This window comes from Corvus moneduloides, chromosome 3, assembly GCF_009650955.1.
Source record: "Corvus moneduloides isolate bCorMon1 chromosome 3, bCorMon1.pri, whole genome shotgun sequence".
In the NCBI taxonomy this organism is placed as follows: Eukaryota; Metazoa; Chordata; class Aves; order Passeriformes; family Corvidae; genus Corvus; species Corvus moneduloides.
Window position 1 is genome coordinate 54,603,895 of NC_045478.1, and position 15,654 is coordinate 54,619,548.

Sequence of the window (15,654 nt, forward strand, 5' to 3'; positions counted from 1 at the left end):
ATAAGTTTGGTCCATTTGCATAGCAGGGGTTAATCCTCCAATTACAACTTTAGGTAATGAAGTTGTTTACTCTAAGTTTGTTCCCCCCGATCCACTTTTGTTTACATATTTCGGGGCCTGAGACAGTAAGGTATCCTTGAAGTTCAGGCCCAGAGAAGAATTGTTTTGTCTGACCAAAATGGGAGAACAGTAGCTAGCAGTCTATATGGAGTTTTAGAGTTACACACTAAAGCATTGCAGAATTACAAATATATGAAAAATATAAAAACTAAAATCCTAAAGCATCACCTCCAGTTCACACTCTGATGAAGGGCCATTTTATTTTCACTCTGAAGAAAAGAAGCAATGGGAATCTCCTAACTTCTGGCTCACTGCTCCTCTACACTGAACATAATGTAGGCTTCCCATGAGTGTAGTTGTTTGTCTTCAGCCATTTTCTTAGGGTTTTAATACACATTCAGCATATGTATAACATTTCTTGAATATTTCCTTCTTGGATTCTAAGAATACAGACACTACTGCTACTTTTTCATTCCAGGAAACTTTCAAGCAATTGTCTGATATTTCTTTAGTATTAATAGAGCAGTTTCAACTCATAACTTTGCCAGTATAATGAAAAGACATAGAGATGTCCTCTGCAGATGTAGAAGTTGATAATCCTTTCTAAATTTTTAATAAAGCTTTTGAGAGCTACTTAGTTATCCTGCCTACATGTTTGCAAGATTTTGCTGGCTGTTATATTCTAGTCAAAGGCCTATTCATCATCTAACCTTTCTTTATTAATTTCCTTTTCTATTATATCAATAGAGCGCTGCTTCAGCTGTAATTATGTAAGTGCTAATAAATAAAAAATGCATACTTTCACATCTATTGAAAATGAACACTTACTTTACAGTCAATATTTCATCCTTACAGCTTACATTTACTATATTCTTATGGTCATCTAACTGATAATCTTTCACTCACTAATACAATTCATGGCCCCAAAACTATAATACATTCACAATGCTATTAAACTATTATGGTGGAAGACAAGAACAGACACAAAATATATCTAATATAATTGAATGATTAATAGTGAATAACATTCATAACATTAAATAGAGGAAGGCCATAAGATATTGTACTACACTTGCTATTTTTGTTTTGTTGGGTTTTTGTTCAGTTTTTTGTTTGTTTGTTTTGGTTGGTTGGTTGGTTAGTTTTTTGGGGTTTTTTTGTCATTTGTTTGTTTAAGGTAGTGCTTTATTTAGACTTTAGGACAAGTGTCATATAGGAATTGTGAAATCAGCTGTATAGGATGATACTCTTAAAGAACGCTACCTACATACTGCACAGCATTCCCTGCACTCCTCAGGACCTGAACAGGAAGGGTACTTCTGACAGGTAAGTGGAGAAAAGCTGAAGTGTCTTTATGATCCTTACATCATTGGAAACTGTGACAAAAGGTTTGTCTGAGACAAGACTTAAATAAGACATCAGTCTGATATACAGCTAGGCCTTACCAACAGTCCAGATCAACAGTTCATTTCTATTCAACTTGCTGATCAGGGCAGGAGGAGTATCAGTTTTTAAGGGACATCCATGAGATATAAGAGAGAGTTGGAACATTTTCCTTGACACCAAATAGGCAGGCTAGTTAGATTTTCTTCATTCCATTTCCAGAAATGTTCAGACCTAGAGCACTACAGGCTGAGAGAGTCACTTTGGTATTTATTCCTCAGAGGGTGCTATTCCCTGGTAATCCACTACACAAATGAACACAGAAGACCACCAGCCATCAAGGGCTTGTTAAAGTCCCATGATCAAGTGTTGAAAATGTTGATAACAAGTCTGCATGTACGAGAAAGTGTAAGATCTATTTGTCATGGAAAAATATTGTCAAGATTTGCATCATGCACAATGTATTTCTGTCCAAACTGATACTTCAATTCACATCACCTTTAGTTAGGAGCTACTTCTTTTGCAGAAGGAAGTATAGGTTATAAAGAGTTAGAGTGCTGAAGCATTTGCAGATTCATATAGTGGAAATTTTGGCAGGCAGATTTTATACAGAATAAATTCTGATGATACCTTCAGAAGCATACAAGCCATGAAAATAGTATTTGTACAAGACTTCCACAGAAAATTAATAGTCTATATGTTTGGATGTTCATATTATTCATATCTATGTCCAGAAAAATTGTTCATTAAATTCTGCTTATAAAATCAATGAAGAATAAAATAATTTATTATTTCTTTATCTTCCCTCTTAAATGCCCTGGCATTCAAGCAAGTTGGAAAGCCAAAACAAAAGTTATGTTTCTTTAAACAAAGTAAATCAGAAAAGTACTGAACATTAATAAAGGACTAGAAAAATGTGCTTTTTCACATAGAATATGTACTCTTCTTTTTCTGATGAGACACCACTACAGTTCTAGTTCTTTTCAAAACGATTGAAAATACACTCTTCAATGACTGTGAGAATAAAAGGTAACATTTCTATATTTAATGCGGCAGGAAACCTTGATTCTTCCAATAAAATAATGAAAAGCATGAAAGAAGTACAAAGATTGAAAGCAAACATAGATAGTCTTGACTGTGCTTGAAAACAGCTGAATCTTTTCCAAAACCAAATTCAGAGATTTAGCAAATTTCATGCAGACAGCATTCATTAAAGGCCTAAATAAGTGCATCTACTTTTTGAAGACTTAGAATTATATAATTAGACAAAGTGAAATTATTCTCTACAAAAACCTAAAAGACAACAAGGATTTTGTTGTTAGTAGTAGCAACAATGGCTATTTCAAAGTCATTGACTGGAAATATTCAATGAGTCCACAAATGTAAAAGAGTTTACAGCAAGCACAAAAAGGGGAATAAAAATAGGACTGAGACAGGGAAAATCTTTGAATCTTGTCTTCAAGAATAGGAGTGTAGAGAATGCACTCTGTGAACGCTGAAAATATTAGCTGAATTTTCATTCCCACTGACTTGAACCAGTTCTGTCTATGGGAAGGTGGATCTCGCTTGTATATTCCTCAGACACAACTGAAAAAAAGGTTTTTTCATGATGAAACTAGTGAGACAACTGTTATATTAAAATAGACTTTAAAAAATACACAGAGGTTTCTGAAGTTTACAGTATGCTTCTACAACCTAAACTTTAAGACAGGGTGACATTCTTCTGTGAAGTCCATTTAGCCTGAAGATTTTAATACCTTCATTTCTCTGTCTGCAGAATACACAGCATATTCTGGTTTAAAGTGCATAAATGTTGTAGCTGATGTTTGATTTATACTTACATAAGTAAAGCACACTCTAAAAGAGAAGGTGCTTTGGCACTGCTTGCATTCAAAGATGAGAACAGAGGAGAAAGAGGAACACTGTGTACAACCAGGACTTCACAGGCTTTTGTAAACACTCCATTTTTTTAGCACACTTTATAAATTTTCTTTATTTTGATGCCTACTCTTGTGCAAAAAAAGAAACTTTTTTTTTTTTTCTGGTTGGTTGGTTGGTTGGGTTTTTTTGCAGATTGGAGATTGATTTCAGTTACATAGCAAACTACAAGCAGTCCACCAGGTAACTGAGAAAATGAGTAGTTAGGGTGGGAAGAAAATCCAGAGAATTTTTTAAGGACTTACAAGCTTTTATTTCACAATTTCTTTCTAATCTTTAACACAAGGCTGTAATATTATTCATAAATAGTTTTTATGTCCTGTATGCCCACAAGACCAGGAATTCAGGCTTCTGCAGAATTTTTTTGCAGACATTGCAGGACAAGAGGAAAGATCTCCCTTCCTGCTTATTTTCATAAACATAGGAAAATGGGGGGATGTGGAATTGGCTAAAAATTAGATTTCTGGGCTAGAAAACAGACACATAATAGCATTATAAAATGCTTTTTTGTTGTTAGTTTAATAGTTTCACCTGAAGAACAGCTGCTTCCTCCAGTGGGACAAGACTGACACTGGAATTACTCCAATGCAACCGATGCACATCTATTTTCAAAAGAAGATATAATTCATACCTGCCTACCTGGGCATTTTCAGGGGAAGATGGAGCATCTGGAAGTTAAAATTGTATTCACATTTGAGAAATGCCAAGAATATGTAAACAGCTTGATGAAAGAATAGAGAGGAAAGTGGCAGAGTCTGCAGATACAAGGAATCAATGATTACAACTTCATGGTATTTGCAAATAAATATGCTGCATTCACAGCTCAGAGTGTCCCAGTACCATTGAGAGAACAATGGACAGGGTTAGCTGAAATTTTACATAAAGTTTGCAGTATCTCAGACAAATTTCTGCTGTGTTGAAAAATTATTTCTGAACATGAAGAGTTCTGATACTTGAGAATAAACTCAAAAGCACTGTAAGTACAAGAACTAAGAAGTACTGTTGCTGCCTGTTCTGCTTGAAATAGCACTGATTTGAGGCAGCAGAACTAAGAATTTAATAGACAGGAGGATTAATGGGAGTACAAAAGGTGGGGAAAGTGAGGCATGAAGGTGTGTTGGAGGGGTGTGTGCCTATTGGGAGTACAGGCTCAGCTGCCCTTTTTGTTGCACCTGGGGACATGGGATCACTGCAGCCATCTAGCACTGGCAGGAGAGACATCCCACTGCAAATGGCTCTGGCAGGGAGTAGTGAGGAATCTCATAGGCCCCGAAGGCCACCAGATGTGGCCATTTCTGGGAGAATGAAGAGTGCAGTAATCACTTTTCTTCTTTGTGTTACTCACGTGAAAAACCCAGTCATCAGACGGAAATGTAAAACATGGCTTATGTATCGGAACAGCACAAGTAAGCACTAAAAATATTCTCCAGAATTTAATTACAAAATCACAGAATCATTTAGGGTTAAGATCTCTGAGATGATCAAGTTCAAACTTTGAGCGATCACCACCTTGCCAGCTAGACCCCAGCACTGGGTGCCGTTGTTTCTTAAACACCTCCAGGGATAGACTCCACCACCTCCCTGGACAGTCCATTCCAATGTATTACAACCATTTCCATGAAGTAATTCTCCTGATATCCAACCTGTACCTCCCCTGGTGCAGCTGGAGGCTAAGTCCTCTTGTCCTGTCACTGGGAGAAGAGGCTGACCCCCATCTCATTACAACCTCCTTTCAGGCAGAGAGCAATAAGTTCTCCCCAGAGCCCCCTTTTCTCCAGGCAAGTGAGGGTGCTTTTGGACAGTTGTATAGTTTAATATCCACTTTACTAGAACACTGAAGCTTAAAATTATTACCAAAAATACTTTGTTCTCTAAAATATTAAGGAAATCAAAGAATCTTTAAAAGTTTAAATTATTTTAGGGTTCTAGTGTAGAGACTGTTTCCAGCTGCATGAAGCAAAGTCATTAGACCCATGTAGCCCTGACCTAGGCACTACCAGAGGGAAAAAAAATAGATCCAGTTCCACTTTACAGTTCTCAGCCATCACAGATGTGGCTTTATTTCTGATCTATACTTAGAAAGACACACTGAAGAGTGGATAGCAACATTGTTGTAAAACTTAGTTTTACGACTGACTTTCCCTTTTGTGAAACTGCCCTTAGCATTCACAGTGCGAAATGTATTCACCTGTCCTGACTGATGAATGAAATGATGGCAAATATATTCATAAAAGGAATTCTCCACTAATTAGTTTTTAAGACAAAAACCTAGCCCTCATCATCGTTTTTTCTGTATAGTTAAAATTATCTTAATTCATTAACTCTGGCAAAATTGCTCATTTCCCTTCCCAATGCACTAATATCTGCATATACACATATTAATTCACATTTAATTTTAAGTGTGTGCTGAAACCTCATCAATACTTTTAGCTAACCTTTCCAATCTTCCCCAAAATTTCATTCTCATATATTTGTAGTTGTTTTCCACAAAATTTCCGAAGTTCCCTTCTTTCCAGAGTAACAGTGACCTAGCAAAGTTTCCTTGTCATCATTCCTACATGACCTCTGTATAAAGAAAACAACAACAAATTACTGGACACTTCTGGTTCAATAGGAACTTTCAGGCAAAATACAGTCAAGTTGTACTACAAAATCTATGGATATCTCCCTTGTGATAAATGAAAGGAATAGGCATGGAGCTGTGTCTTTGGGCAGAGGGACAGACTGCACTTATTTCTGGAAGGGGAAGGAAGAGAGAGAATAAGTTGGGAGAGTTTTCACTGCTACTGATCTGGAAACTCATCACTTCATCTGGTTTGCTAACAGCAGGGTAGAACATTACATTTTCCAGACCATTTCAGGTGGTTTCTATGTAATCAATACAAAATTACAATGTTAGAACAAGAGATGCATTTTAGGATAAATGTATCTCACACAGACTAATTCTGCTTGAGCATCTGATAATGAGGCTACTCTTGCTGGGAAAAAAAGATGCTTCTATTTAGTTCTAAGTTGACATTCCTCTTACTAAAGTAAAGCAAAAATTTTATGAAACATATTTACAGATTTAAAAAAAAAAGAGAGAAAAAAAGAGAAGGGTTTTTTGCCCTTCCATTTTTGAATCAGCAGGAAACCTTTTGCTCTCAGAACTCACTTTCTTCTGCAAAATAACATCTTCATCAACTTTACAGGTTGCAAGATAAATTTAGAGTAGAATATCAGTGGTTCTGCTCCAACTCATAGGGTACAGTCAGCCATCTAATCACGTAGCTGTTCCATTCAACCTCCACCACAGATCTTTTGAATAATAGTGTTATACTAACACTCCTGGTAAAAAACCAATCAACCAAACAAAAAACAACAAACCAAATCAACAGTAAATATATAAAAGGTGAGTCTAACTTTGGATGCCTCCCTGCAAAATGATCACATTTTTACTATCATGAATGCAGATACAAAAAAATTCTAGGAAGAAGAGAGTTCTAATATTTTTCTTAGAAAAAGCAATTGAAATTATACTAAGTTTATGTTTCAATTACAGTTTAAATATTGGGATTATAAAATTATTAAATATATAAATATATAAATATATATTAAGTATATAACCTAAACTGTATCATATACATGGGTTATCACATCTTTGGGGTGTTAAGTTGTATCCTACACCAGTTGTGTTCATGTACTACAGCTGACTTCAGTAAGAGTTGAATGAATAGGTCTGAAGTCAAAATTGAGGTCCTAGCTGCTACAGAGGAAAAGGTCAATGCAAAATAAGGGCCTTAATATTTGAATAGATGTATTAAATTATGCCTCTAAAAACAGTTACCAAAAACTATATTTATGGTAATTGTGTCAATTGTGAATAGCCTCTCAGCAAAGACTGAAACAAGATTTAGCCTTCCTGACATGCATAGCGAACCACAACTTAAATCTACATAATGGAATATAGGAAAAAATTGAGTTCATTTACATACCAAAAGAGGCTACAAAGGCTTAGATTCATTGTGCCTTTGACAAATTGACTCCAGGCAAAGGTACAGAGATACTTTTGAAGTTGTGAGAACATAAGCACGTACAGGGAGTAGCAGGTCTTTACTCATTACATATTTGTAAAGGATTTTTTAAAACTATCTTTGAAGAGAGAAAGAGGAGACTTCTCCAGTGAGGAAGTTTTTTTGTGCCTGGCATTTAATACTTTCCTTTCTTATGGTAAATGCCTTTGCATGGCACCAAGCAGAACTTTTAGACCAGATACAGGTTCATACTGTGCTTTTGGACTTATTCTAAAAGAAGGTCAAATCTGCCCCGGGACTCAAGTGAGGCTTATTCAAGACTTAAAGCCACAGCTTTTTCGTTCTGATTTCTAAGGACAAAGCTCAGCACTGACTATGATTTTGAGCAACTGAACTGATTTGAGTGAAAGTATAACACAGGTGAGTTTTAGCATATGGACCGTTTGGGAAAAAAAAAAGGAAAAAAGAAAAAATCAGTACCTCCTACAGTTTTTTTTTTCTATTCAGCCTCCTCTACATTGCATGATCATGTTTTGTTAGCTCATCTCCTTTACTCAAAATATAATGAGTATAAAGAATAATGTAGCTGCTTACGTCGTGCTTTATCATATTCTTCTCATTAGCTTTTGTGTTTAGAGGAGGTGGATAAAAAAGTATCAGAGGCTACGAAGGAGAGAACGTGGGACAGAACAAGATCTGTCATCAGTGTCATCTGATAGTATTTCTGCTACCTGTTGGTGTCACTATCTCTACTGTTGGTCAAAGATTTGGTAGCCATGTACTTGCTTCGCAATTCCCGAAACAGACTTATATAAATCAACTGTGCTGTAGGCACATATTAGGAAAAAAAGCAGAAGCTAAATCTTGCTGGTCCCTTTTGACCACATACAGCTTAAACACACTTTCACTCAGGAATCTAAAGTCTGAATGGTCTGTTCCAATGCACTAAAGCTAGATATACCATATAAAGGCACAGGGATAAGGCTAAAATATTAAATAATCATATTTTCTGATAAAAATGTTTAAAGCTGACAAAAGAACATGGCAGTGGGATAATAAGGATAAGAAGCACAGCTAGTTGTCCATAGCTTTAAGTCTTTAGATGCAGCGACTTTACATCTTACTTATCTTTCTTATCTACTCCATGTACTGTATTCCCAGTCTGATCTGTCAATGCAAAGCAGCAAGGATATGAAGCCTGCCTGTCTCTGCAAGTTCTCTTTGACCATACCTTTGGTTTGGTTTTAAAGCAATAAAAAACTGTGTTCATCTTTTACACCTCTCTGAAGACATTTCATTATTAAATCTCAACATGTCTCCTTTTTAAGACCCACTAAAATGAGGCTGCAGTGTGGGAGTATAGGCTGGGAATATAATTTTTGATGCTTTTTGAATCTTAAACTAAAGTTTTCTGTAAATGTCATTTAAAAAAACACTCTTTAAAATTAAAAAAGAATTTAGGAAAACCCTGTGCTAAGGACCACACTTTCACAATACTACAATTTTACATTACTGTTTATAGAAATCACATCTCTTTAAACAAAAAAATCTATGATCAAGACATTACAGTTGTGAAAAATGTTAAAGAAATCACTGAATTGTTGAAAACCACTGTCTAAGCAGATGCAATCAAATTAAGGTAGTCTTTTTCTGAGAGTATAATCAGTCTGCAAATGCAAAGAATGTGTTCTTAATGTCAATTTATTTTACTATTTGAACTCAATTATGATCTTAATTTATATCAAGGAGTAATAAGGATTTAAAAAAAAAAAAGTAGAAAATATGTTTTCTTTCCCTAACTTTTGAATAAACATTATATGAAAGAAAATGAGTTCTATCAATTATATATTCTTGTAGGATGCAGTCGCCAGGACCTAATTTAGAAATAGTATTATATTTGTTTAATAAACCATTTAACTTATCAAAACAACTTATATTTAAAATTGACTTTTTCTATTTAACCAGTAAGTAAATGTACATATATAAACAATTTTTAAATGCTGTGTTTGTACCATTTTAATTGAATTCCAATTTCCATCTTAAGGAAGCTTGACAGAAACCACAAGTAAAAAAGAAATCATTATCTAGCAAAAGAGAAATGCACCATTTACCATTCTCTATTATTTAAAACCAAAATATTCCCCCAACATGAAAAGACTAAGAATCTGGATAAATGGCTCCTAAAATATAGAATATGTTATTAGACAGATATTTAGGTTATCTTTCTCTCTAAAAGGCACAAATTCAGTGAGAAGGGCTGCATTCTGTTACCATGTTAGGCTCTTTTGGAAAAAAGAATGATAGATGACATACGTAAAAAACTTGAAAATTGATGTTTTGAAATCCAGGTTTCTTGCTTGTTGATTTAAATAATGATTAAAATCAATGACCTAAAAGTCTTTTCAATCATTTTGATTTAAAGCAATTCACTCTCTACTACTGTAATAAGATTTAAGTTGGTAAAATGAGTAGTTTCCACTAGTTCAATCTTTTTAAACAGAGAAGAAACCAGTGAATATCAGCATCAGAAAGAAAGGAAAAAGTTTTTCATTTCCGTAAATGGATGACCCTCTTCAAATAGGGTAACTCTGGTTTGTTTCTCTCTCCTCAGTATGTCCTGAACTGAAACTAGACCTGTATCATGAAACTTTTTAAAGTAAAACGGTTTCTGCTTTCCAGAACCAAGAAGCAAGAGCAGAGTGAATCTGCCTCTTACTCAGTATTTATATTGTAGGCAATGGGTAAAACTATTCAAAATATTTCTAGGCTAGATTTTTTTTCAAGGTTTAGGTCCCTGAAGAAGTAGCTTGGGACTTCTGAGAATGTAAGTAGTAGTACAGATTTCACTTTTAAATTAGTGGTAACTGATCTCCCCAATGACTTGAAAACACTAGAAGATTTTAAACACATTTCTTTTTATATAAGTAACCTTAAAATATGTTCTAAATACTTAAGACCTGAAGGTTCTTTAAAAAAAAAGTGAATAAATGTTCAGACCTACAGGCCAGCTGTTTGCCCACAAGTAAACAGGAGATAACTTTATACACACACTTTAACCTGTCATGGACTAACAACAGGACACATTAGCTTAGCCCTCTGGTTTATAGGCTTTAAGTCTTTCTACTGTCCAGACCTAGGACCCTCACTTTCTAAGGGGCTACTTAAGGTAATGAATGATATGTAAGAGTTTCCCGTACCAACTGAGTGTGCGTAAATACTGTATCAGCTTTGAGTAGCATTGTCCACAAATTCTTAAACCTGAAAGCCAAGCTAATCAATTTGGCCTCATGCTTGCCTCAACAGGCTATGAGAAAGCACCAAGGCTAAAAGCGAACTAACCAGCACAGTTCTCCAGACCCACAGTAACAGGGAAATACAATTTTTAAGGAATTTTGGTAAGAATTTGGAGCTTCTGTTCCCCACAAAGACTTTTTTGCAGGCAGACCTGGGTTTTCTGACTTTCTTGTCTTTGTGTAATTAAGCTGCTTATTTTACCTGGTTGCTCTGTCCTTAAAAATATAATGCTAAATTGTTGCATTCTCCTTATCCTGCTGTAATAGGTGTACTATCTTCTTCTTCGTCAACACTGAAGCCAGAAAAAGGAGACATCTTTTCATTTTGAAAATTTGCTAGATGCAAATGGATTCTGTGGAAACCTTCTAATTTCAAGCATAAACAGCAGTCTGGGTGAAGGGTAGGAAACACCTCCTATGCCTTTAGCCATGAAAATGAATCATCTAATCTAATTTATTCATCTAGGCCCCTTTTGGAGTCAGCACAACTGGCACCTCTAGCAGCAACTCATGAATTACCATAAGAAGCAGTTATTTTCCTCTTGCCTCTAGTGTGCCTTCATTAAACTTTTCACCAATTGGATAATACTGTTAGCTTCTGACCACCACACTTGTGAAATAATTGGGATTTAACCCTCTGGCTCTTGTATGTTATTTCTCATATATTAGTAGTTTCTTATCTGTTAATCTTCAAGCATACAGGCAACATTTTCTTGCCTTTTGAAATGGTTTATACCCTAAAACTTTTCATAGTTATCCAATAGCCTGAGAAAAGGGCTGAAATGCAGAAGCTAATTTTGATTTTGTCACTGACAAGCTGTGTGTAGCCTTGGGGCTAGCCTGTCTCCTTGCAGCCTGCTCCCAGACAGAGGAAATATGTAGTTGCGCAGCTCTCAGCAGCAAAATAAGGACCAAACTGTGACTCATTGTCACATTTCTATTTGACTCTTGCTTCTCTCTTGCTCCACTGGGGAAATAAGTTGTGGCAGACAAACAGCTGGCACAGAAACCTTGTCTTTCTCCTCTCCTCGCCTCCCTGGATTAAATCAGTGCAGTCTCCAGAGCACTGCAGCAAGCAGAGATGAGTCTCTGTTCATTCTTCCCTGGATGGGAGGACAAAGTGTCAGGGGATGGCCATCAACCTTGCACTGTGCCCTGCAGGAGAATGGACTAGAAAGGACCAGCTATAGGGCTGGAGCTATTATGCACATACAGATTAAGGTGTACATTGGTAGAAGCCATTTCTCAGAGGTGTCAGACTTTTTCTGTATGTATTTCAGTGGTGGCAGCTCCAACTACATCTGCCATTGAGTCCAGTCCAATCCCTGTGTTCATAAACACAGGGAAGTATCATAGTTAGAGATACATGGCTTTCTAGACAATGCCTTAAGTAGAGCAGAGTAAAGATCCTGTCCACTACAAGAATATTCAGTAACTGCTTGAATGTAATAATAACAAGAACAGTAATTAGTAATCACTGTAATAATACTACTAATACTAATATTAATATTAGATCCTCAGAGTGTTGCAAAGACAGAGTACTTAGTCTCTGTACTGCGTCTCTGTACTTTTTTTTTATAGAGTTTTAAGGACTTCCACTTTTTAATAGTACATTTCTGTGATCGCAATGACATGCAATCTGAGAATGCTGAAGATAATCCTCTGGAATCTTCTCCTAAATACTTGACAGCTAGAGACATAGGTCCTGCCAGCTTTCTAAGGACATTTATAAATTGCTGTCTTCAGAGATCTCATTTTATCTTTCACACTGTACCTTTTACCAGTATTTCTACAACTAACAATTTGTAGCTGTGTAAAAGAATAAGTAGCACTTGTGGGTTTTGGTGTAAGTAGACAGGGCAGGGTCGTTGTTTATTTGCTACATTTTAAAGTAACTTAGTCTAATTGTCATTATCATGATGGTGACATGAAAGAGCCCCCCATTTCCCCTGCTCATCTGAATAGATCATTGTCCTGACACAGGCTGTCAGAAAGAGATACCCTGAGATGTGCACCAGCACACCCTGCCAGGGCTGTGCCATCTCTCTAAATGAGCACCCTCACTGGCCATGGCAGTGCTGAAGCCTGCATTGCTGCTGTGCCCGGCTCTCTGATGTGTCAGCATGGTACCCCAAAAGGCAAGGAGCCTGAGAGTGTGGCTGTGCGACTAACAGCGGGAAAAAAAGGGTTATGAATACCTATTGCAAGGAGTAAGTGGTTTAGTTCTAACAAAGTCCTGAAGAGCCCAGCAAATCATGGGCTGGGGGGAGTTATATGGAAAAAAAAAATTTTAAAAAATTGTTTGAAGTAACACATGTTCGAATAGTTTTTTGTTTATCCAAACTATATGCTGCTGAAGTTCATATCTAAATTTTCAGATTGTGAGCGCAAGTACTAGCCCCAGAGGAAAATAAACTGCACTGAAACATTAGCTCCAGGCTGAATTCTTACTTTTTTGCCATAAATAAAATTTCCATCTTGTGGATACAGAATTTAAAAATCAGTCAATCAACATAAGTGCATTCCAAGTACATGAAAATAAAATAAAACTAAGCCAAACATAACTAAACGAAACTAATTATATAGTTTATTTCCCTGTCATGTGTAAGGTCAGCTTACTGGGGACCTGATGCCCCTTGTCATCTAAGTCTATGCTTCGCACAAAAAACCCCACAGAAGACACACACTGTTACAGCTAAGGAACTCCCATAAAAACACTATAAAAGCACAATGGAAACATTTTCAGACTCATTGTTTTCTGTCATTCTAGGGTCTTTTATTTTCTTTCTTTAATAAACTAAATGACTGAAAAGTCATTTCCAGACTGATTGAAAATTGCTATTTTTCTATTAATTTTTGATTTAAAATCTCACTAATTTGGTTGTTTCAAAGATTTCCCTGATAACAGCTAGAAAATAACCAATGTTTCCAACAAACCTAGTTAAGAACATCTGAATAAACCAGTGTTAGTGCTTGGGTTAGGGCTGTCAGGCCTTAGCCACCTGTTTTGGCAGTATTTGCAGCCAGAAGTAAATTATAGATCTGTTCAACTGCTGATTAAAAAATCACATTGCCTCCCTGCTGTGGCTAACCAGACATCAAGCAAGGATCGTACTGCTTGACTTAGTCCTAACATCAACCCTTAAAAAGGAAGGGGATCACTTTCTAATAACACTTAATGCAGATCCTCTTAAAAGTATGGACAATAAAAAATGGAAGATTAAAACTACGTCTTTCATGCACTAAAACACCACATAATCCTGAGAAGCAGAATAAATATAACACTCAGTAGACTGTTTAAAAGCATTTTTTTTGTATTTTTGTAATTATTAAAGTTTTGTGGTTATTAAATTCGGGTAAACACTGGAAAGAAAAAGTTGGAGTGAATTTCAACTAAAATACTCAGTATTAAAGAGAGTTGAATTTTAAATATACCCCCCCTCTGACTTCAGCTGATAAAATATTGTTATGCATATAAAATATTATTTAAATACGAATGGTCAGGAAATATTAAAGTACCTGAAACATTCATATTTAGAATATGCATTTATTGGTTAATACAATTGCCTTTCATTCTTGCAGGCCAAGATCTGGCATATTTATTTCAGCACAATTTTCACTCACTCCTTTAGAAATCTGCCTGAATAAGGATTGCAGAGGGTTTTTTTACCTTTTGCTCTTCATGTACAGTTCACAAATACTCTGTGCATCCTATGGAAAAATCAGGGCCAACAAATTAAGCTATTCTGACTCTGGCAAATCTCTGATTATAAGGAGCTACCAAAGCTTTTTCTAAGCAAAGGCTTGAGAGTAGAACACCCTGAATTTCCGACATTCTCCTCTTGTATCACTCCAATGCAGCTGCCTAAAAAATGGTGTTCTGCGACTGAAACGAAGGTTATTTTTAGAGGTGTACAGAGAACTTGCTTCAGTAACTGGTAAAAACTCAGGCTACAGGAGTGGAAAAAAAAAAAAAGAAAAACCAGGAAAGAAAATTAAAAAGGATTCCAGAAAACAAAATTAAATGACCCTGGAGTGAAAACATTTGCTAAGAATAACAAATCATTTTGACATGCCAGTTCAATCATACTGTTAAAGCACATATCATTTTTGGTTAATTATATTTGAAAAGAGTTACTGTACCTTCTGCTGTTATCTCGGCCATGATGATGGTAAGAGATACTCTGTTTAAAAGGTCAAGATTTACTGTGGCAGCTTAGATAGTACTTCTGGGTTGCTGACACTTGCAGGAGCTGCAGAATGAGAAGGAGGGAGGTCCTCTGCTTTGTGTAATTGTGTTCCTTCTTCTTTTGCACCCCCTGAAATGTCTGTTTCCTCTGCAGAATCCTGGCCTCCCAGAGCAACCCAAGGCCTTCCAGAGGCAACACTTAAAGCTCAGTCTAAAGTATCAGCTTCTAACAAAAATAGCCATGCCTCAGAGCGAGCCTTCAGAATGTTTCCTAATATCCTCAGAACCATGCACACTACAAATAAAAAGTAAAAAGACACAGCTCTAAACAGGACAGGAATGCATGGAAAGGCAACAAAAATCAAAAAACTGGGAAAGAACTGTTCAACGCTCCCACAGCCTTGCTAGCATAATTGCAGTTCTTTGGGGGGTATGTCAGGAAACATGAAATATAGAGTTCAAAGTAACCTTATCCATCCCAGTACAACTTTATTCTTAGCACACTCGGTGCTTAGCACATTCTTCCTGGCCTTATATGGCTTGGGGAGGGTCCTATGAAGCTCACCGCTGACTAAGGGGGAGGGTAAATTTAGGTGATTTTCTCCACTTAGACTCGTAGTCGCAGTTCAGAACCAATTAAGATACTAATTTAAACCTATGAAATTGGTTTGGACATTTTTTGGTCCTCTTCTGATTTGCTGCAATTATCACTCATACCTGTGAAGTTCATTTAAGTATTATAGAACACTGATAAAAATTTAAATAATAATACTCTATA

General features: G+C 36.1%; 1 protein-coding gene across 1 annotated transcript in view; it reads right to left on the bottom strand.

Moving 5' to 3' along the window:
* The window catches only part of TRDN (triadin), a 106,972-nt gene extending 91,678 nt beyond the window's left edge, over positions 1–15,294 (bottom strand). Inside the window, exon 1 of the mRNA XM_032103878.1 lies at positions 14,831–15,294. Coding sequence (XP_031959769.1) covers positions 14,831–14,852 — 22 coding nt within the window. The 5' untranslated portion in view covers positions 14,853–15,294. The remainder of the gene's footprint in view (positions 1–14,830) is intronic.
* Positions 15,295–15,654: the final 360 nt, after the last annotated feature.